The sequence below is a fragment of the Nelumbo lutea genome, chromosome 7, assembly GCF_056320005.1.
Source record: "Nelumbo lutea isolate HS-2025 chromosome 7, American lotus-T2T, whole genome shotgun sequence".
NCBI classification, from domain to species: Eukaryota; Viridiplantae; Streptophyta; class Magnoliopsida; order Proteales; family Nelumbonaceae; genus Nelumbo; species Nelumbo lutea.
Genome location: NC_142690.1, coordinates 8,619,505 through 8,642,305, shown reverse-complemented (window position 1 = coordinate 8,642,305; position 22,801 = coordinate 8,619,505). Strand labels below are relative to the sequence as shown.

Below are 22,801 nucleotides of genomic sequence, written 5' to 3'. Positions count from 1 at the left end.
AATACTCCAAGGAAGCGTCAGACCGTCCCCCCAACAAAAGTCTGATAAGTAATTCTGCATCACTTTCTAGTTTCAACTATAGCTGAAGAAATTCCAAGAGAGCCGGCAAAACAGGGCTTTCTAACAAAGCAATGGCTTCAGTTATCAAAGCAGGGTTGGAATACAGGGGCATAGCACGAGCAGAGAGCAATTCCCCACGATGTATTTGGTGTTTCAGGGGGTTAAAAGCCTGGTCGATGTCACATGATATGATACACACCAATACATTGATTCATTTTTAACGTTGCTGTAAAACACCACTGAAAGTAGGAGCAGTTTAATGATGGGAAAAAAAGGGCACAAAGGCCAAAAGCCTAATGACCGCATTGCCCAGCCTACTTTAAACAACACGACAAACAGTTACAGAACATTTCTTAATTTGTGATGGTGTACTTGTTGGGCCTCATCCAGATTCCAGATCTCGTTGGAGCTCGTGAGTTGGTTCTCATGATGCATGAGAACGGAACTGAACCAATTATCAGATCGCATGATGTCTGAACTTTCAGAACATTCCTTCACTCTCAGCGAACCAGAATTCAGGCTCTTTACCCCCCAAATGCCAACAAAGTAGACATGGGAACTCTTCCATATCTGCATATTGGATAACTTTTTTTAATAGATGCATATGAGAACTTGGACCAAGTCCACTAGGATACCGTACGCTACTCGTTGCATTTTCTAAATTTTAGTATTTCTCGTCCAATATCCAAAATCAACCTTAGTTTTGATAATATCTGTAGATGCAAAGCTCAAAATTCAACTCATAATTATCATCACCATCATCTAAGCCTTGTTCCTAGTCCAACACTATGGAATCAGCTTAGAGTTTTCAACTCACATGAACACGATACGAACTGAACTGATTCCTTTGCCTCTTTCTGCACGATATTTGGAAAAACCAAACTTGTAGATAAGTATGCAGGTATCTCAACATTCCCAAATGGTAACAGAACAATCAAAATTCAAACCAAAATAAATAGAGCTCAATCACAAGGAGGGGGCAGAGAATATATATTCAAAAAAAAAAAGAAAAAAAAAAAGACTACAAAAGACAACTAGCCTCTTCAATGCCCCCCTAAACAATCTTTTTTCTAATTTTCCTTTGAAGGAGCTTGAATGGGCAATGGCTCAAGTTATTGGAGGACAAGGTAGTTGGACCCTAAAGGAATAACACATGGAAAAAAGGAAAACAAAGAACCTGCAATTTGCTATTTAAGAAGGCCAATCTTGTGTACATGAAAACGAAGGATCAGTGCTCCAAAACTACACCACTCCTGTGTTTTGCCTAAAAAAATTGCAGAGCCGCAGCGAGATGCCTTGTGGAATCTGTACCTTCTAGTTTAATCTCACAGTCTGCCTTGCCTTGATCATTCGCTTAAGTGCAGCGAGCCAGAAATTGCATTCATCCCACTCACTTGTTGTCAAAAGAACCTAATTGCATACATGGGCATTCAATAATGAGGAAGAGAACCCTCTAGGAAACCTTTCCAAACATTCATAAGGTACTTACCTGGATTTGTAAAGCAGTACTGTAATCCCCATTGTCCAAAGCCTGGCAAAGCTGAACAAGCCTATCAGCAGCATTTTTAGATATATCTCCACTATTAAGCTTTGCAAACAGTGCTCCGAATTTCTTTGAGTTGTCTTCAATTTCCCTCTTCTTAGCTGGGTTTGCACGTGAACCTCCCATTGCTTCTGATGTCTCATTGAAAAGTCTTGTCAATGTTGTAATGACAGGTTTCTGATGGGCTGTAGCAATCGATGTAAAAGTTAAAAGTTAGAATGGATAAATGCATGTTTCATAGGAACAACCTTTGTGGAAGATGAACCATAGAAAGAATATACTTTTTGTATTAAGATGCTTTTGCACTCAGCAAATCAGGACGATATGTTTCCACTCGAAAACACCAAAATTTACAAGCATAAAAGAGTAAAAAAAAGAGAGAGAACACTAACCATCATGACAGAACAGATAGCAAGACACTCTGAATAAGATCAGTCAACTAATCTCAATCATCATTGGTGTGCCTATGTTTCATTGGGAGATCGCAAGGGAGTGCTGCGACCAATGTCACAACAGATGTAAACTCTATCAAGGTGATCTCCTAAGATCAGTGAATTCATCTCAACCATTTAAGTAAATCTAACAATAACTTGGGTATATTCTGTCCAATTCTAGCAGTACTATGGAGTGAATATTTTCACTATATGTTTATTTATCTTCTTGGACCATTGCACTGGTTCAAATGCTATAAAAAGCTAGTATAAAATGTTTTAATTCCATATTTTGTAAGGCTTTTCAGATGCCCCATATTCAAATAGCTAGATAATGTCGAATATAAAGTACAATGCATTGCAAGTCCACAATTATTCCTGCTCTGCATAAGTCTTAATTGTCTAAATTGATTTTTCACATTTTTTAGTGTTTAGCTTTTTTTTGGTATTTAACGCAACACAAACTTTAAGGTAGGTGGTAACAGGTAGTGGCACTTCAATCTAAATGTTCATTTTTTTTGTCGCACCATTGCCATTTAACTTTTTGCTAAGCTATCCAATTAAAGACTCTGAGGGTGAGCCCTGGCACAATGGTTAGATTGTTCTATTGTAACCTGGGTGGCCAGGGTTCAAATCTTAGAAACAGACTCTGTATAGCTGCAGGGGTAAGGCTGTATACATCTGTCCCTCCCCAGAGCCCACATTGGCAGTAGCCTCATGCACTGGGCTGCCCTTTTATCTGAAATAAGAAAGTAATAGAATTTGGGGTGGGAGTGGATGGGGTGGAGGGGTGGGGGAGAGGTAAGTGCTAGACCCCCCAAACTAGGGGGATCCTTGGAGATTACCCTATCACCCTGTCAACAAATTTCAACTTTGACCAGCTTAAATGCCATATCTTACATCCGGGTGGCAGAAATGTTGCAGGTCATGTCAGGATGCTCACTATATTCAAAGATGTAAATAGATTTTAGCTTACCAGGTACATTTGATGTATCAACTGTCTGCACTGTAGGAGCTGGTGCTGCAGGCACAGGGGCTGATTGTACCTGTGCGGGCTGAGTGGGACTTGTTGGTTGCATTGCTGTCGTCAAAGGTTTTTGTACAAACCCTGAACTGCTCACTGGCATAAATCCACTCGGTGTAGGTGTAGGTGCAACAACTTGAGGTAATTTATTACTAGGAACTGAACCTAGTTGAGCTGGAAAGGATCCAAGTGAACCAGTAACAGGTGGGCCATGCTGATAAGTAGGGCTACCAGTTCCCTGCAATTAATATGACAAGGAAATCAGTACACCAGATCTTTCTAGTTGAGAAACATGTCCAAAATATTGAATTTGAGAAGAATGGCAGATGTACAGACAGGATACAGCTGCGAACCCAAAGTGGGATGCTGATACTGTTCCACATTTCGCACCACGGGAGGTGTTGCAGGAACAAAGGGCCTCACTGCAGGTTGAGTGGGAACAAGAGGGGGAGAAAAGTTGGCCTGAAAATCAATGGAAGAAAATAAAAGAATCAACAAATTAGGAACTCTGACTGGTAAAGTACATTTTGTAGTTCAGTAACAAATTAACAATGCATACACAAAGACAATAGTATATCTGTAAAGCATTTATAGTTATACAGCACATGTATTGCAGGGGATGACATACATTGATTTGATAGCATGGAGTTCAAGTGGGTTGAAAAGAAGGGTGCATGCAGATAGTCGTGCAGCCAAAGAATACAAACCAGGCTAACAGGAAAATTATATAAGATGATTACAAAGCTAGCAATATTATATGGATCAGAGTGTTGGGTAGTCAAGAAGCAACACATCCAAAGAATAAGTGTGGTCTGTGGTGGACCTCGGATATGCAAAAGTTGAGATGAAAGAGTGTGGCATCTGGAAAACCACCAAAAATGACAGAAATATAAATGAGTATGTTTTTTTTTTATGAATGAATATAAATGAGTATGTTAATGTAATGGAAGCCTAATCAGCCTGACTAATTGATGATAAAATAAAAGTAGGCTAAGATGGTTTGGACATACGAATAGAAGACAACCTAATTGGCCTGTACAAAAATAACTGACATCTTGCAACTTAAAGGTGTATCTCAGAAGGTGCTTGGTTTGAAGTAGTGAGAAATGATGTCAGTGCTCACAAAATCAATGGATATGGCCCATGGTACAATGTAATGGCAAAACAAAATTCAAGTAGCCAACCCCATATAATTGGAACAAAATACAGTCAAGAAGTTCAAGTGCATGTAACTTCATCAGTGGAATAACTGAAACAAAAAGACTCTTCAAAGGAGGAGAGTCACTAATATACTCGTTATTATTCAACCATTACTTGAAAAACTAAGATGAAGAAGCTCAATGTAGAAATAAAAAAGCATAACACAACTACAGTGTTTCTGAAGAAGAAAGTATTAATGCTTAGTTACTTTCTGAAAGGAAGATACCTGAGGTGGCTGAGGTGCTTGTGATGGGAGAAATATCTGTGGTGGTTGTGCAGGCTGATATGGGGTAGGAGCAACATATCCTCCTCCATATGAAGCACCAAGAGGTTGTTGATAGTTTTCACCATAGGTACTAGCAGGGATGTTCTGCTGCAGCTGTGTATGTGTTTTATCCTAGTAAAGAAGATAAAGGAAAAATCAGAAAATGCTCAAAACTCATTATTGGCTGCAAATTACCTGCATTTCAGCTGACCTGATAATACTGTTGAGATCCACCAGCTACGCCAAAACTGGGTTGTTCAGAACCATATATAGGCTCTGGCTGTGGTTGAGTGTTTTCATAAGGCACTGTCTGAGGTACCTCTTTCTCTGCAAATAAAGGTATGGCAAGATCATCAACTCACAGTTGCAGGTATCACCTAAATATTTTTCTCAAGAAGAAATGAATATAGTGCACCATCAAAATTAATGCATTGCTTCTGACACAACTTATAAAAATGATAAAGCATAGAAGACAAACTAGATACAGAGTAGGAGGAATACTGCTCTACAAATGAAAAAACAAAAACAGTCATTTTATCATTCACTTAATGAGAGGTATTTTCAGACAAGAAGACAAATAAACAAAAAGGGGAAAAACTGTTGGTTGAACTGAATAAGAGGTATCTTCAGACAACAAGACAAATAAACAGAAGGGAAAAAACCTGTTGGTTGAACTATTAACAAATGGGAAAAGAATCCATTCCTAGATCTTATCTCAATTGTCTCCAGGTGCATAGCCAACTTTGACACCAAAGATACTTTAAAATAACATATGTTGTATGGTCCCATTCTGCTGGGTTTGTGGATTTAAGTGAATAAGCTCTTCAAGTTTCCTCTGGTAATGAAGTGGTTTGGTTTCCCCAGTTCCAGCAAGGTAAATTACAGGGAAGTTAATAATCTTGTTTATGTCCATTCTCAGCTCAATCACCCCCCCCCCTTTCTTCTAACAGGGATGATAAAAGAGCAGAGAAGATTGATACCCATGGATGCTTCATGTGAAATCCTTTTACCAAATTTATAGGAGAATACTGAGAACTTGTTTCCGTGGAAGTGGATCTCATAATCATATAACCCCTCCGAAATTACTCGTTTTTTCCATTTGCACTTGAAATCCAAGAGGAGCGAGGAGCATAAGGAGTGTCCATGCAACACAAGGCCCAAAAACTGTGGAAAATCTCTTGATTCATTGTATCTTCTCCTGGAAAGTATGGATCGACTCTATCCAAGAAACTAAATCATCTTAGACATTAGCCTGGCCAAAAAAGGAACTTCAGTAAGAGTAGAATCCTAAAGAAACTTCTATTTGTGATATGTTGGTGTGATGCATATGAAAATATCTCAACAATTAGAAATTTTTCATGGTAAAAAATGTCTACTTTCTATGGGTGTAAGCAAAGTCAAGACTCTAGAGAAAGATCATTTTCTGGACCTTGATTCTAAAGGAGCTTATAGGCTTATTATTTGATCATTTATATAAGAACGGAGAGTTATCATTTACCTACTATTCTCCCATGTGTCTACACTCAAGAACATAATGCTTTCACAATAGAAGTTTACCCTTGTTGACTTTCTATAAAAACATGCTTCCTTATTATTTGAGGAAAGAAAGGGGTATGCCAGCATTTTTTAGGTAAATTGAAAGTTTATTAGAAAAGCATCAATATATACAAGCAGTACAAACAACCCAAAGAGAGGAGTGAGATGCAACCTCTCACATAATTAACTCATAAAGACCAAACATCAAATTGATCCCAATTAACCCCTTGCTTGGCTAAAGCACCCACCATTCCACTAGATGATCTTCTAAGCCATTGTATCCTCAAAGTCATGTTGCCAGTTAGCCATTTAAACTTCTTTGTTTCATCTCTATAAGTCCAAATTACAGATTCAGGTTTCTTTAACCATCCCACTACTATCTTGGAATCCCCCCTCAACAATCAGGTTGTCCATGTTCATATCTTTCTTTATCTATATCCCTTGAATTACTGCAAGAAATTCAGCCCTGATCAAGTCCCCCACACCCACTGGGCCCGAAAACAAAGCAACGACATTTGAGTAGATAAGAATTTGAGCTGGTTACTTGTAGATAAGAATTGGTTTGTTTAAGTAACTTTCAAGGTAGCCTTACGTAGGAATTCAAGTTAAGATTAGAAAATAGTTAATTGGGCATTTAGCAATTTCTGGACTGTAGAGGAGAGTAAATATGTTCAAACCAAGTGAAAATTATGGGGTTTTCCCTAAAAATGTTATGTGCTTGCAAACATGATCTATTTGTTCATGTTATATCAGAACATTTAATTATAAGAATGAAGTAAAATTAAGACCTCTTTTTGAACAAGTTGATTGTCCTTTCCTTCTACCTTCAAAGCAATTGTTGCAGAATATAGGAATAATTTAACCAATGCTTCTTAATAATGTACACAGCAGAATAACAAAAAGAAAGTTTTACCTTCCGCAGAGAGAGCAATGCGGTCTCGTAAGATAGCTAGCTCGAAGGATGATGCTTCAGACCCCAAAAGCTTTAAGTATTCCATTGCTGTTTTTAGAAGCCCTTGGCTTGCTAACAGTTCAGCATAGTTCTCAACAAGTTTGGACAGAAATGCACTAAATTGCTTTTGCCCAGTTGCTAAAGCAAGGACAATAGTCTTTTCCATTAAGTCCTACCAACAAAAAAAGAGGATAAACTGTCAATCTGAAGTTGGATCAGAAAGTGTTTCTAGAGACCTGACAAAAGAATATCCACCTGGAGAAGGTCAACATGGGCTTTCCCTTCATGCTCAGCCCTCAGATTCTGAGACCATATTTCCACCGTTTTGTCAATATTCCCAGCACAAATATAGCAAAGAGTTGCAGCTAAAGTGTTCCCCACAAGCATGAGTCTTGAAGCAAGAGTATCACAGAGCAGCGTCCATTCCTCCCTCTGTGCAAACTGTTAAATAATGACAGCCAGATGAAATAAGAAATTCTTGTAAGTCATGTAAGTATCAATGTAATTTGCAGCACAATTACAAGTACAATAATGACAATAATATAAAAGTTGGTATTTGCTTTTTTAAAACTAGTATGGATATATGAAAGCAGTTTTATCATTTAAAAGGAGGAACACTCAAAATAGTATTGGTAATATGCTCAAAGCAAAGGAGTGTGGTTGATACTCGATTAGCACGGGGTTCCTTTTCACCTTACCCCAAAGAAAGGTCCTATCCCCCTCACCGATAGCTCGGTGTTATCAGAAAACCAAAAGAGGTATAAAAAAATATAGGTGATCTTTTTTAACCCAGTCCGGCCTGGAAATAACACACCCAATACACATAGTTTATATATGTATATATGATAATGATATGTTCTGAAGGGCTACACAACGGGGAGTAGCCCATCCCCCAACCCAGGTGCAGGCGGGATTTGATCCCAAGTCTCTACTACAACCAGCAGGAGACCTTACCAACCAGCTGGTTGGCACCTTGCATGTGTGTCAATTAATTTATTATACATAATAATTATATATTTGTATAAATTATAACATATGTTTTATGCATATATTATATGTCAAAATATACTATATTAACCAGAGTTCAGCCTGTGAAGAGACTTGACATATCCTATTAGGGTAGCCCTTGTATATTGTACATATGTTTTATTTGGCTTTATTTCTTTCATCCATCTAAGGGCACTTTTGTAATTGTACATAATATATGATTTTTAATATATTAGAGGCCTTTTGGGGGTGTGGTTGACTGATTCATTCAACACCCCTGGAACTGTTCTTTCTGTTCAAACTAGGGATTGACATGGTATCAGAGTAAAGACTGTCAAGAGACTTGAAATATCCTATTAGGGTAGCCCTTGTATATTGTACATATGGTTTATTTGGCTTTATTTCTTTCAGATGCGTAAGGGCACTTTTGTAATTGTACATAATATATGATTTTTAATATATTAGAGGCCTTTTGGGGGTGTGGTCAACTGATTCATTCGACACCCCTGAAACTGTTTTTTCTGTTCAAACTAGGGATTGACATGGTATCAGAGCAGGTCCTACAAACCTATCTTTGATTGAATCTGTTGTTGGGGATTTGAAGGAAGATCCAAGGTTGGTAGATCGACTGTTTTGATCTGTTTAGAAGAGCTCTGGAGACTGTTCTGTTCAGCATGAGTTTTCCTGGGTTGCTCTGGAGCCCTTCTAATCACTATCTTTTTGTTCATAGAAGACTTTAGGGTATTACTATCTTCTTATTATATGTTGATGATATGTTGCTGACCGGAAATGAATGAAGGAATTTGTGAGCTAAAATCCCTTCTTCATAATTCCTTTTACATGGACTTAGGTCCTCTCACTTACTTGTTGGGTCTTGAGGTTCGACGTAGTGATTGATGATGTCATCTGTCAGCAAAAATATGCCACTAATATTGTCAAACTAGCTAACATTGCAGATGATAAGCATGTTGATAGCCCAGTGATTTAAAAGGCGCACCTAGGCGCACAGGCAAGGCGCATTTTAGGGTATGCGCCTCACCCAGGTCCTAGGCACACCCCTTTCAAAAGGCCCTAGGCGTGCGCCTGATGCACCTTGCGCCTTAGCTCAAGCATGCACCATTTTAAAATTTTGCGCTTTTTGCTTTTTTTTAGCCTAATGGTTGGGTGGGGGGCTCCGCCCCCTCCCATGCCCCTCAAGGAAAGCCCGAACAAGTCCATGTTAGGGTCTTAAATTCTTATTTCTCACATAAAAAATAATGATTTTATAACTTTAATTGCCTTTTAAGAAGATATTTTATCCGAGAACCCCCTATTTGCTAATGTTGTTCATTCATTCATTCCAATAAAATATCTTCTTAAAAGGCAATTAAAGTTATAAAATCATTATTTTTTTATGTGAGAAATAAGAATTTAAGACCCTAACATTTGGACTTGTTCGAGCTTGCCTCAAGCGGTGTGATACAAAGGCAACTCATAGAATCAAGAATGCAATATGTTTTACATCACAGTAGCTACTTGAAGTAATGCAATTGAAGAAAAAAAGAGCTTGTGTGTTTTGCATGCTAGAAAATGCTTTATATGTTTGCTTTTACTTTTAAATTTTCATTTGAATATGCTTGACATGTTTTACATCACATGTTTTTTTAATACGATTTACATGTTATCTTTATGTATTTTAATTTTAGATAATAGGTTTTTAAAACATTTATTTTAAAATTAACTTTATATTTTTATTAACATTATGTTTAATTGTTTTTAATTTTTTTGCATTTTTTTAATTTTTTGGCTTTTTTTATTTTTTTTTACTTTTTTTATTTTTTAGCATTTTTTTTTTGTAATTTTGCGACTTGCTTCGAAAAGGCGCACGCCTCGCCTTGTGCCTTGTGCCTTGTGCCTCAAGCACAAATTGGCCATTGAGCTTTTTTTGCACCTTGCGCTTTTAAAACATTGTGATAGCCCTTTAGAGCTGAGTATCAAGTTGTCCAAATCAAAAGGCTCATTACAATGCCACTCCATATCTATATCAGTAGCTTGTGGGATCCCTTATTATCTTACTATGACATGACCCAATATCACTCATGTTGTTCAAGTTTTTTTCTATTTGATAGGAAACGGTAACTTTCATTGATGAGATTAAAAAGTACATCTGTCTCCACCCGAGGGATGGCTAGAGAGACCAATAACTAACAATCCTACAAGCAAGCCCAAAATAAAGCCTTCCTATTTACTCCTTGCTTAGTTAAAGCATCACCCATTCCATTTTCTATCTTCTTGCCCATTTAAACTACACCCATAACTCCCTTGCTAAGTTCAAAGTTTCCCTTAGTGGTTGCCTGAAAGACCATGTACCCAAACTTCTTTCTTGCCTCTTAAGTTGTTCAAGTTATAAGTCAGTTTCTTTATGCTCCTCGCCAGCCTCATTTGATTGTGGTTCACCGGGTCATCCGTTATGTTCGTGATACAATTAGTCAAGGTCTCCTCTTCACCCATATAGTTGAGAGCATATGCAGATGCTAATTAGGCTGGTTGCCCAGACACCTGTCATTCTACTACCGGGTGGTGTGCGTTTATGGGTGATTCTCTTATCCCTTGGAAATGCAAGAAACAATAGACCATCTGCAGCTCTTCCACTGAAGCAGAATATAGGGCGTTGTCTTTTGTGTGCAACGCGATAGTCTGGCTCCAATCACTATTTATGGATCTTGGTGTTCATATTCCTACACCCACTCCTCTTTATGTGGATAATACTAGTTCTATCAAGATTGCATCAAATCTTTTGTTTCATGAGGGGACTAAACATATGGAGGTGGATTGTCATTTTATCAAAAACATGTTTCTTGCTAGGTCTATTTCTCTTCCTCATGTAGCCTCCAATATGCAGATTGCTGACATCTTCACTAAGGCTATGACTAGATCCCGACATCTTTTCCTTGTGGGCAAACTAATGCTTATGTCCACGCATCAATTTGAGGGGGTGTGTGAAAGAAACTTGACATATCCTACTAGGGTAGCCCTTGTTGTATATTGTACATATGTTTTATTTGGCTTATTTCTTTCATCCCTGTAAAGGCGCTTTTATAATTTCACATAGTATATGATCTTTAATATATTAGAGGCCTTTTAAGGGTGGGGTTAACTAATTCATTCAACACCCCTGAAATTGTCTTCTTTCTGTTCAAACTAGGGATTAGGACAGAAGTGGAATTATATTTTCTCAGGAAAGAGCATCTAAGAAGTGGATTGCTCCCTCTCTCAAACAAAAGTCTACCACTCTCAAATTTAAGCTTTCTTCTTCAGACATGTGTCTACCCACTCTAAAAAAAAAAGTGAGTAGTTAATTCCATTTTCACAAAAAAAAAAGTGCTAACTTCATCAGACGTGGCTATCTATCAAAAAATACTCACAACAATAGATGTTGGACCCATATTAATGTGTTTCTTCAATTTCCTAATTCAAATAAAAGACATTATAAAACTTTCGATGGTGTTGGTCCCATTCTTTTAGATGAAATAGGTTGTCAATTACAAATTAAACCTGATTTTATTTTTTTTAATAAAGGGCAGCCCAGTGCATGAGGCTCCCACCAATGTGGGGTCTCAAACACAAAATGATGCATAGGTGTAGTTGCCCCATACTTTATGAAACTATGGGAGCCATCCTCTAGTGTAGATATGCATTAAATCTAATGTATTTAACAACTTAGACCCAAAGACCGGCCCAGCCTGGCCCAGGCACATACAGACCTGGGCTCAGTCTTATATTTCAGACCTGGGCCCAAGATATAACCCTTGTCACAAATGCTAAGCCTGGTTTGGCCCCTGATCACTGCCACCAAATACAGAGTTTTGAGAATAGAAAAGGATGCTGATTAGAGCACATCCCAGTTGTGTTTGTTTGTTTGTTTGTGTGTGTGTGTGTCGCAGAAAGTACATCCCAGTTAAAAGACATAAGATATCCTTGTCTTGTAAACATAGAATTAAATAAATTGGGGTGCTTTTGTCTTTCAGAACATATACTATAGATTAAGAATTAGAAGCTTCTTGTTTTATCAAAAATGGGATGTGCCAAAATCATTCCCCTTAGATTTCAAATAATCAACATCAAAGCAGTATGCAGTTGCCACACAGTCCAATGCAGTATTCAGAGTTCAATGAGTTGCCTAGAAAAACTATACAATCACTGACAAAGGATTGGACATACAAATGAAAGCCAAAAAAATAAAACACTACTTAGCTCTACTTTTCCTTTAATGTATTTCAACAACTTACAGTGCAAAGCAAGGCAAGTGTTTCTTTCCAGGAGCTCAAGGGTCGGGTGTTTACAAGAGTTGCAAGATCATTGTTCACCATTGCAGCAACAATCTGAACATATAAAAATTTTTCATGTGATAAGGATTCCATGAAAATGGGCGTGAATTCATTACCATTAACAAATTGTATGTTCTAATACTGCATCCATATTGCCATTAATTCACCAGGAAAGAATTGAGATGTTAACTACCTTCAAGTAAGAGGAATGGCTCCTTTTCAGGTATTGATCACGTGTGCTCTCCCACAGAGAAGGACTACCCACATGAGCAATAACTAAAGCATCAGCCATTCTATTTGCTGATATACACAGGGTAACTGCTTCCTTGTAATCTCCGACAACCAAAGCACGCTGAATACCATCTTCAACTGAAGGGTCAATGTCCGCTACCACTCCATCAAAATCTTCTTGCAGTTGCTCCCCAGTAGGCACTGCACTACCTTCAACTACAAAGTTCTTACCAGAAGGTGATTGAGATGGATCTGTCTTGGGGCTTTGAAGATTGTTAAAGAAGTCTTCAGCATTATCCGTAGAGAATATACCAACATCATTGTCTCCATCTAGTCCAGTTTTATTTGTTGACTTCTCATCAAGACTCACAGCATTTATTTGCTGGGAAAGCTCATCCTGTACATTATCATTTCCTTCGGTGTGTATGCTGAATCCAAGGTGAGTGAGTAGCTTCGTCCTTGCTGTCCCTTCCTCCTCAAACATGACCTTCAAGAAGCCCCATGTTTCTCTATCATCCTCAGATCTTCTCCAGACAATACATGGTACAAAAGCATTGAGAAACAGAAATTATTGAGTCAAATGATGCTTGTAATGTAGAGAATAGAAGCACTTTATACTGAATTTATTTATACGGATAACCTACTCAGACTCCTGAGATTTCTTCTCACATAAGGTTCTTAAAGAAGATTTTTCTCCATTTTGAATAGCAGCTTCAAATTCAGTAGAGCGGCTCACCAAGCTTCGTTCAGTGACCAAATTATGCACATAAACCTGAGTTAAAAACAAAGGAAATGTGCTGAGAATTTCCGGTTATCAGTATTGAAGGCAGACAATAGAAGCAGGACAACCAATTAGAGGGATAAGCTACCTGAGAATTTCCGGTTTGGACACCTGTACTTGATGGACCCAGGTGAAATGAAACAAACTTCCCTCCAAAACCAAAAGAGGCCCCAACTGGACGTTTCAACCACTTGGGAGCTCTCAAATGCGCTGCAGAGAGAATACAAATAAAGCATATAAAGAATTTTTATTGGAAACAGTAACTTTCATTCATTAATTAATAAATATACTAACAAGCACCCCAAAAAGGAGCACTGAACCCCACAACCTAGTCCACTATTACAGTGCTGCCAAAAAACTCAGCCATGATGCAAATCAACAGTCATGCCACAGGAAAATAAAAAAAGTGGAAACTAGGAATGCATACAGAAAGAAAGAAAGAAAGAAAGGAACACAGGGCATATAGCCCATAAGAGGAAAATCCAGAAAATGAAAACGGTGAAAAAGCGTATCAAGATTTTGAACTTTTTATATTTAGCAATACAAAAAAAAAGAAATCAGGAAATAAGCATAACTGCGTGAGGCACCAGATGTCAACCACAGTATAGATAATGCATTCAAGTTTTGCAATAAGAGTTTCTAGCATACTTCACAGGTATAAGAGTTCAGTATATCTCATAGTAAGTAATTAGCGAATTTTTACCACTTAATGGTTTTGTATAAACAGACAATTCTTCCTAACCTCAGAATTATTTGTGTATTTATGTGCAACATAGATTCGTGAAAGCATTATGCAACAGAACGTCAGAACCTAAAAAAGAGGTTCACATTTCACCATTTTTTTCAGTTCTGTATAAATCTAAATCCATGATTTTTGCCAAAGGAGATTTTAGAACTTATAAAACATCAAAAAAATATATTTTCTATTGTGAAGAAAAGTCTTCTTCAAATACAGGAAGGAGAGAGGAAGGAAAACAATTGGAAGGTGGATCAGGAAATTGACATATGAGGAGATAAATAACAGTCATATGAGGAAAAGAATCTGATTGTGTGTTAATCTTTTTTTTTTTTTTTGATAGGAAACGGTAGCTTTCAGTGATGAAGTGGAGTTAAATAAAGAGTACAAATATCACCACCCAAAGGATGGTTGGAGAAGCCAAAACAATATTAGCCTTACAAACAAGCCCAAAACAAAGCCTCCCTATTAACTCCTTGCTTAGCTAAAGCATCATCCATTTCATTTGCTCACAATTTCTCTTAGTGGCTGTCTGATTGTGTGTTTATCTTCATTCTTGACCTTGCTGTAATGTTGGATTTGACTAATGGTGCAAAACTTTGAAGGAGACAAGCACTAAGGGGAAAAAGGATTTCTCTTGAGAGATAAGATTTCTATTGCTAAATCTACATTTTTCTAGTCTTCTGATTCATTTACTGTCTCTGCAAAACTCCAGAAGATACCCAAAAGGATTAATTAACCTCAAAGAAGTTCACCTCAGGCATATGTGGTGAGGAAGAAGAGATTATAAAGACATTATTCACAGGGTCAAAGATTCCAACAATAAGGTAATTCACATGATAAGAATAGGGTTCACAAAAATCTGTAGTATGGCAGGAGATGGCTCACAATATCAACAATATTTGGCGAAATTTCCCCATTTGCTAGGTGGTGATACAAGATCTTCTAGGAATCTTTTTTTCAAATGTCCCTGATATTTTGCCGATAGTTGGCAATATTTCAGATTTCATTGTAGACTATATATTTAAAGTTTAAAATTTTAGAATATTATTAGAAACTTCTCAAAAGATCTAGTAGGGAATTGGTAATTGGATAATTGGCTTACTACTTTGATATGCTTCATTTACTAAGTCACCATAATACAAAAGAAAAAGAAAAATGCATATAATTACAAAAAAGTATTCTCAATCTAATCAAAACATATAGTAACAATAAAGACAAAACTTAAAATGGCAAGTAATTAACATATATAAAGAAAAGAATATGGCTAAAGACCAAAAGGGAGACAAAGATAAAATACCTATTATAGTCTCTTAATTTTTTTTCCTATTTGATTTATACAATTATTTACTATGGTTTTTTGAGCCTTAAATGTGCAATTATATTTCTTCTAATGATCTCTTGATGGTTTATTTACTAATTCCATGTTTTTGGAAAACTTTACTGATTTTTTAGATTTTCCAAATATCTTAATGAAAATTAGCAAAATTTCTCCAACTCTGCATGATGAAATGTTCATCAATATCGAAATTACAAACCATTGGCAAGACAAACAAAACAAGGATGGTAGCACTTAGGTTGCGTGAAAGACAATTTAGTCACAATGATGCAAAATTGGTACAATAACTAGAAATCATGGTCTTTATCAGATGGAAAATGCATTACCTGCGCCAAAAACACCTTCACCAACAGCCAATTTGCTGCAGGCCTGCACCAAGATCAAGAAGTATGAGCATGAAATAATGATTATAATCAAGGATGCTTGCAAGAAACAACCCTCAGAAAACCAGAGGAATACTAGTTTTCAGTTGAAGGCAACATAACTAATAAAATGCACCAAAACAAAGAAGCAAGAATTACGTTAGAGAAAGGGCATATAAGATGGAGGTTTAAGTTGGTCATGCATGACAGAGATCCTAACTTGGGGGTCAATGGCCAAAATGTAAGAAATAAGTATATGGAACCAAAATTTTTTCTCTCTCCAAATAGGCAAAATGTTTGACAAACTATTCTTCATTTGCCAGTATAATTTTACTTAAAACAGTTGAGAACTGCCCCTAAAGATTAGAAAACCCATTTTCCAATATGGAAACAAGAATCATTGAAGACCAAGTAGACCAGTCACGCTGCACCAAGACAGCCTATGAAAACCATACAAAGAAGAATCTTCTACAAGGATGTCAGTTACAAAAACAATAACAAAAAAAGAAAAACACAATACCTCAACATTATAGATACCAATTTTTCCATCAAAGGATGAGGTTGATATTATTCCTGGTATCTTAGGATACCAGTGGACATCGAAATTCCAGTTGGTGCCTGCTGGCAATTCAGACACAATCTGCATAAATTGAGAACAGAAAGAAGCACTGCAAAATAAGAAATATTGTGGGAAAACCACACATCCCAATCATATTATGAAAGAGGAGATTGAAATCAAAATAAGCCCAATAGGACTGTAAAAATAAAAATCTACTTATGCTGACTAAAATATTTCCCTACCTCTCCTGTAACTGTGTCCCAGCAAATGGTCCGATTATCTTTAGCACAAGTAAGCAAGTACAAACTGTCACTAGGACACCATGACATTGCTATCACACCTGGCACAGCCAATAAAGAGAACCAAAGATGAAACAGCCAATACCAAACAATACAACCTTTTTTGTGGATGGGCTAGCAAAGCAGGGGATTAATAGAGAACAAGCTTTTCGGGGCTCAGGTCCAATGAAGAACTTGTATAACGTGTTTTATTTGGGTGGTTAGGGGTACTAGGCCAGATCAAGGGGCTCTTTCAGACACACTCCTATGTAAGTACCATCTTTTTTTAACGGAATTAATAAAATTAAAGCTATACATCAAAATAAAATCAATCCAACTTTTTATGTTGAGCAAAAGTCTATGTGGTATTATTAACATCTAAGAAAGAGAAGAGACTAGTTCTGCAATGATAGCAAGAAAACCTAAATAATAAGACAGGGAAAATATGCAATAGATGCATAACACAGAATGTAAAGATGTAGCACACAAATAGAAAACTTGTTCAAGTGAAGGCTGTCAAGAATAATAGCAGGATAAAGTTTAAAAGTGTAGTCCACACCTTAACTGAGAGAAAACTTGTTCACTGAGAGAAACTGAATCAAAAGAAGAACCCCCTACCACAACCATTCAGTACTACTACACAACTCAAGATAACAATAACCATGTGTAAAAACAAACAAATGATCATTACACTCTTCTTCCTACCACATTACAGACCATCACTCACCATTCCAACACAAACATCACCCAGAAAACCCAACCCACCCAAAACAAAACTCCAACTTCTAAATCTCTACCAATCTCTAATTGCTTCATATCTCGAATTCCTACTAAACATCTTTCACCCGCCTACACCCTTAATATGTTCTAAAACTCCATCCCCACTCCCCAAACTTGTAAGAAAGTTCTCTCCTGCTTCCCCCATGAACATATCTTTCCCTTTCTCATGTATCTTATAATAGGCTAACAATATTGGTAACACTCCTACAATGATGATAGTTTGGGGGAATATATGTATAGGGATTCTGAATTGATATTTGTGTTAAAGCTGCCCTTTGTTGTCACTATCTTTCCAAATAATAAATTGTCCTATCTAATAAATCTTCTATATTGCCACTTCTCTCTCAAAGAGATTTCAAACAAAAAAGGGAGTATATTCTATGCTTTTGGCATCAGGTTATTTTTCAGCTGCATCTCTAGCTGATATCTGAAAGGTGTGGATTTTTTTTTTTTTTGGGGGGTGGTGGGAGGGTGAGGGGATAAATTTTGGAATAGTCTTTGGCTCTTTGATGGCAATTCATTTATCATTTATTATGGCCATTTGATCAAAAAATCCTAACTTACATATTCCCAAAAAAAATCAAGTGATGGAAATAAAATCCAAAAAAGAAAAAGAAAAGGCAAGAAAACAAATATAACATCAACAAAATAAGAAAAAAACAATGTATAATGAACTAAAGAAATTAAAGCAAAATTCAACCATCAAATAATTACAATTAGTACCCTAATTTTCTAAAACCCAAGGAGACACACCAAGGATTCCCAATCACAAAATAAAGTTATCAAAACATAGCAACAGCCGTATTATTATAAACAGTCTAACTTGTAAATCATGCCCACCATACTAGCATTTAATAAAAGGAGAAATGAAGCATTATCATGTTAGATAGCATACCACGAGTGTGCCCAACAAATTCTTTTGATGGTGATATTGGGTTCCTCATATCCCACAACTGTTATAAATATCATAAAAAGATTACTTAGACTAAAATCGATAATATTTATAAGATAAGACTATGATAATAGGACCAAAATCCTTAATAATAAGACATATATTTGTACCCTTAGAGAAGGTGAACTGTCATCATCAGATGCAACAACAAGCTGAGTTGCAATATCAGGATTCCATTGTAAAACAGAGCTTCGCCTTCTACTTGAATCTGACAAACTGTCAGAAACAGAAAAGCCATGTCTAAATACACAACTCACCATGAAGATTCATTACCAAAAAAGTGCATAGAACATCTTACATCAAGCATAAACAACTTACGTTATTACTGGCTTCTGCCGCCTTAAGTCCCACACCACTGAAAATGGTAGAAAAACATTCACTCTCAGATAAACAATGTGCAAATTCTAAATAGGTTTTTAAAATATTCTGGAAAAATAAATATATATTCATTGTCCACCTGTCGTCCCATTATGTGAAGTGGATGCAAGTATATGCTGAACTTTGTCATTCCATGATAAGAAAGAAACATCACTTTGAGCACCAGAACCAACACCCTGCAAAAGTTTTCACAGATTAAATGCTACAAATATCTCAAAAGAAACAGGATTGCGTAGTGGAAACTCAAGTCAACTAAACATAGCCTTATCCCAATCCCTTACTATTGGGATCAGCCACATGAGTCCTGTTTCAAGTTTCAAAGTTCCACTTTATGTTGAAATGCTATTCAGGATTTGTGATCATAAAGGTCTTGTGAAAGCTTTGTGCCTACCACCAACATAGCAAAATCCTCCTTTACAATGTAAAAGATAAAGTAAAATACAAAAACTGTTACTTCCCTTGCACACCATCACATGTGCCAAATTTTTTTTTTTTTTGATAGTTCTCCTGTACCAGCTATTTCTTTATTGAGTTCCTGTTACTTTCTCAAAAAATAAAAAATGATGCATATCAATTTATGACTAAAGCACCAAGAAATTGTGAGACTCCAAAGTGGGATATCACTGAAGATATAGGCCAGTTTACAAACAATTTTGAGTATGTTCTGGACCCTGTCCAATTGTACTTGTAAGCAGTAATACAGCCACAGGAAGGAAATAGGACAAAAAACAGCTTAAGTTCCAGCACAACTTCAAATATATATTAATCATATCTGGATATATTTAGATAATTAAACTCGAAATTAACAACTCACAAATTGAAACACCTGGAAAAAAGTAGCCATTTTATATTTTAAGCATTTGAAAGGACTGCTTTGCTATAGACAGTTTGAGAGGAAAGAAACAACAGAACTTTCAATGATAAAGAGAGGGATGAGGATTCTGTTTGGGATTTCTTGCTAAACAGGGCTATTAATTGGGCTAAAGTATCGGACCTTTTTTAACAATTCTCTTCAGCTGACTTGTGGAGAAACTGGGAAGTGATTGCAAATTCCTCTTCTGTTAAGAACAAATAGGTTGTTGCTTGGAAGGCCCCTGAAGAAGGCTTTATCAAGCTAAACTTTGATGGTATCTGCCCCGGGCCCCCGGCAATCCCAGGCCTTCTGGTATTGGAGGTGTGTTTAGGAATACAGAGGGTCAGGTTGTCACCTTGTTTTCTGGCCCAATCAGAGTGGGGGATGCTGTCAATGCAAAGGTCCAAGCAGTTTAAAAAGCACAGCTGGAAAAAGATTTCAACTTCATGAAATTGGTCATATAAGGGGGCGATGAGAAGACTTAAGTGGCTGAAAGAGCCAGAGACTGTAGTGTGGTGATATATGAGGACAATGAGAAGATTTAAGTGGCTAGCCTCCAATTTAACAGTTAGAGTTCAGTGGGAAAGGAGATCAGCTAATGGGATGGCAGACCTTTTAGCCAAGCAAGGGGTGCATAGGGATCAATTATTCTGGGCTCAGTTGTAACTTTGCTTTGTTTCAGAGGCCTCTCCGTGGGAACCCTATCATGTACCTTATGTTGGTCCATATTAATTATTGTTAATAAATCACTTTATTACTTATCAAAAAAAGGACCATGATGAAGTTTCACTTACATTTAGAGCCAAGGAACTCTACATACCTTGAGAGATGGGAAATGAATGGGTTCTACTGGTTTTGTCAAATCCCAAATGGAGATTTCACCCCCATCAGCCCCAGAAGCAAGTAGATTTGGTGTGATACTGTTGAACTCCAAACCAAGAACCTGTGCTTACATAATATTTCATTACAACATCGGTTGTTCCACAGAAAATATCATCATCAAATTTCTAAGAGAGGAAAGAAACTATACAATCAGGGTGAAGAAAAAGCACAAACAATAAGGAAACTTACAGATCCTGTGTGCTTATTAAGACGACTAACAAGAGCCCCTTCAATTTCATCTTGGCTGCAAAGAAATCAAATCATCATAAGTCTAACTAAACTGCACATCTGCTTCTGATGTTTTTTTTGAGACAAGGTAAAGTACAATATAAATGATGTGAAAAAACATGTACTACAAGCTTCTGTACACAGGGATTTTGCAATCACTGACCGTGCAGTCCTACACCCCAAAATCTGCTTCTGATAGTTTACAGACAATGCATAATTTATGGAAACAGAAACCACTGTTTCGCTATCAGAAAATTTTATCTTCTTATTAAAAGAAAGTTCATATGTTCGTCCAAGATGGGCTTATCCAACTTGCCAACATGCAACTAAAGCTACAATTCAATGAAAAAAAGTAGGTTTCTACAGTGTTTCCTAATGGGTTCCGTTTTTAGGGGGATTGAAATATACTTTTCCCAAATGATTATGTCCAATGTGCCCTCCAACAACACCAATTCCCCATTAATTGTCAATAGTGCAGCTTCAGTTTCCAATTATTTCATCTAATTGGTCAGTTTAAAATGTCATGTGACCAGAGTATGCTCCCAAGAGGACAAAAGTAGAATAAAAACAATATCAAAATAATGAAAGGGGGAAGGTAGCAATTATAGTAAGTAATGAAAATGACAGTAGAATATTAGATTTCTATGATCTTATCACTTAAGAGATTTCAACTTGTCAAGGAAACCACCAAAAGAGAACCCTGATAGCATACAGATGACAACCAATAAAATTCTCATCTTATTGATCAAAAAATAAATAAAAATCGCATCTTGTTCTAATTTGACGCATAACCAGACATCTACGGAGAGATCATAAGCTCTCTGTGAATTACCAATTCTACTCGATCCTCGAAGCAGATGATATAACAAATAGCAAGTGTACAATCCGACTTGGTGGAGAAAATACAAAATATTCAGGTAAATAAAACCAATCGAATTGAATTCAACGAATGCAAGAAAGAAACAAATACCGCATTAGAATGAGAGGATTCCAAATGCTGATATGCCCATCGACGAGGCCTCCGGCAACAAGCCCGAGGGCAAATTCCTCGGTTCCGGATCCAGCCTTACTCCATGAAAGCCTATTAAACCGTTCGCTGCTCGGGCACTCACCGACGAGCGGGAGCTCCTGATCGTCCGACTGGAAATCAAGCTTGAATATCTCGAGATTCGCAGACGAACTAAACGATAGATCTACCGCCCCGGCCATGGTCCCCGCCGCGAGGTAAGGCGACTCCGGCGAGAAGGCGACGGAAGCCGATCTGTTAACGCTCTTTATACACGCCATGGCGTGAGTTACAGAGAAAACCAAGATCCTACAATCCGCACCTCCTTGGTAGAGATAATTCGGCACAGATCTGTAGATCGAAACCCGAAGCCTCTTTGAATTAGGGCTCAATTTAGGGCTTTCTCTTGTTCAGTGTCTTCGTCTTCCTTGATTGGAAGATTGGATCGTAGAGACAAAATGGTGGAAATGAGAGGGAAAAAAAGCGGTCTCTTTTTCTGTATGTCTGTCTGTCTCTCTCTCTCTCTCTCTCTCTCTTGTATTTGTTTCTGTGCGTGCGGGAACTGGGAAGAAAAAATTCGGATTTGGGTCTACCGGCGAAACTGGTTCGAGCCGGTTTATATAAGCATAGAACGGGGACTGAGGGGCGGAAGCTCAGTACGATAATGCTCAAGCTAGAGAGAGATGGTGGTGCCTGGTCGCGGGTGACACATTTCGACTAATGTAACGGTTAATAACTCCGCTGGGTACTTGTGTATAAACGGCGAATTTTAATCGAAACAAACAAGTTTTGAATTCGAATTCGAAACTCGATCCGAATTCAATTTGATGTGACGACTATTGAAAAAATTTTGATTCAATTGAACAATCTCATATCGATTCTTTTTTGGGTAGAATCTAATATTCGAATTAGGGGTGGCCACGATCTAGCTCTTTATTCGAGTTCGGCTCGATTCAGTTTCAACCGAACTTAAAACCAAGTTCGAGTTTAATTTACAGGCTTATTTATTAATAGAATTGAGTTCAAATTTAATAAGGTTCGGCTCGTGAGGCTCACAAACCGATTCAAATAACTACATACATACATATAATAATAATTATTATTATTATTATTATTATTATATTATAATTC

At 37.2% G+C, this 22,801-nt stretch overlaps 1 protein-coding gene across 1 annotated transcript; it reads right to left on the bottom strand.

Moving 5' to 3' along the window:
- Positions 1-927: 927 nt before the first annotated feature.
- On the bottom strand, positions 928-22,653 carry LOC148844939 (protein transport protein SEC31 homolog B-like). Its single transcript, XM_088953983.1, has 22 exons — positions 21,635-22,653; positions 20,626-20,680; positions 20,375-20,497; positions 18,781-18,877; positions 18,642-18,678; positions 18,434-18,539; positions 18,267-18,324; positions 16,556-16,653; positions 16,275-16,394; positions 15,719-15,761; positions 13,406-13,527; positions 13,181-13,308; positions 12,499-13,060; positions 12,267-12,359; positions 7,267-7,452; positions 6,973-7,183; positions 4,735-4,850; positions 4,485-4,655; positions 3,395-3,520; positions 3,011-3,296; positions 1,550-1,788; positions 928-1,470 (listed from the first exon to the last, which is right to left on the bottom strand). The coding sequence occupies exons 1-22, from the start codon at positions 21,949-21,951 to the stop codon at positions 1,375-1,377; spliced, it is 3,390 nt and encodes a 1,129-aa protein (XP_088810109.1). The 5' UTR covers positions 21,952-22,653; the 3' UTR covers positions 928-1,374.
- Between the last annotated feature and the right edge of the window lie 148 nt (positions 22,654-22,801).

What these genes read in the sequence shown, in the direction of transcription:
- LOC148844939 (XM_088953983.1), bottom strand. Translation starts at nt 21,951, where the DNA reads ATGGCGTGTATAAAGAGCGTTAACAGATCGGCTTCCGTCGCCTTCTCG. An exon ending in AAGCACCTCAGCCACCTCAG is followed by an intron (nt 3,521 to 4,484) that starts GTATCTTCCTTT and finishes ATTGATTTTCAG; the next exon opens with GCCAACTTTTCTCCCCCTCT. An exon ending in TGGGTTCGCAGCTGTATCCT is followed by an intron (nt 3,297 to 3,394) that starts GTCTGTACATCT and finishes TATTAATTGCAG; the next exon opens with GGAACTGGTAGCCCTACTTA.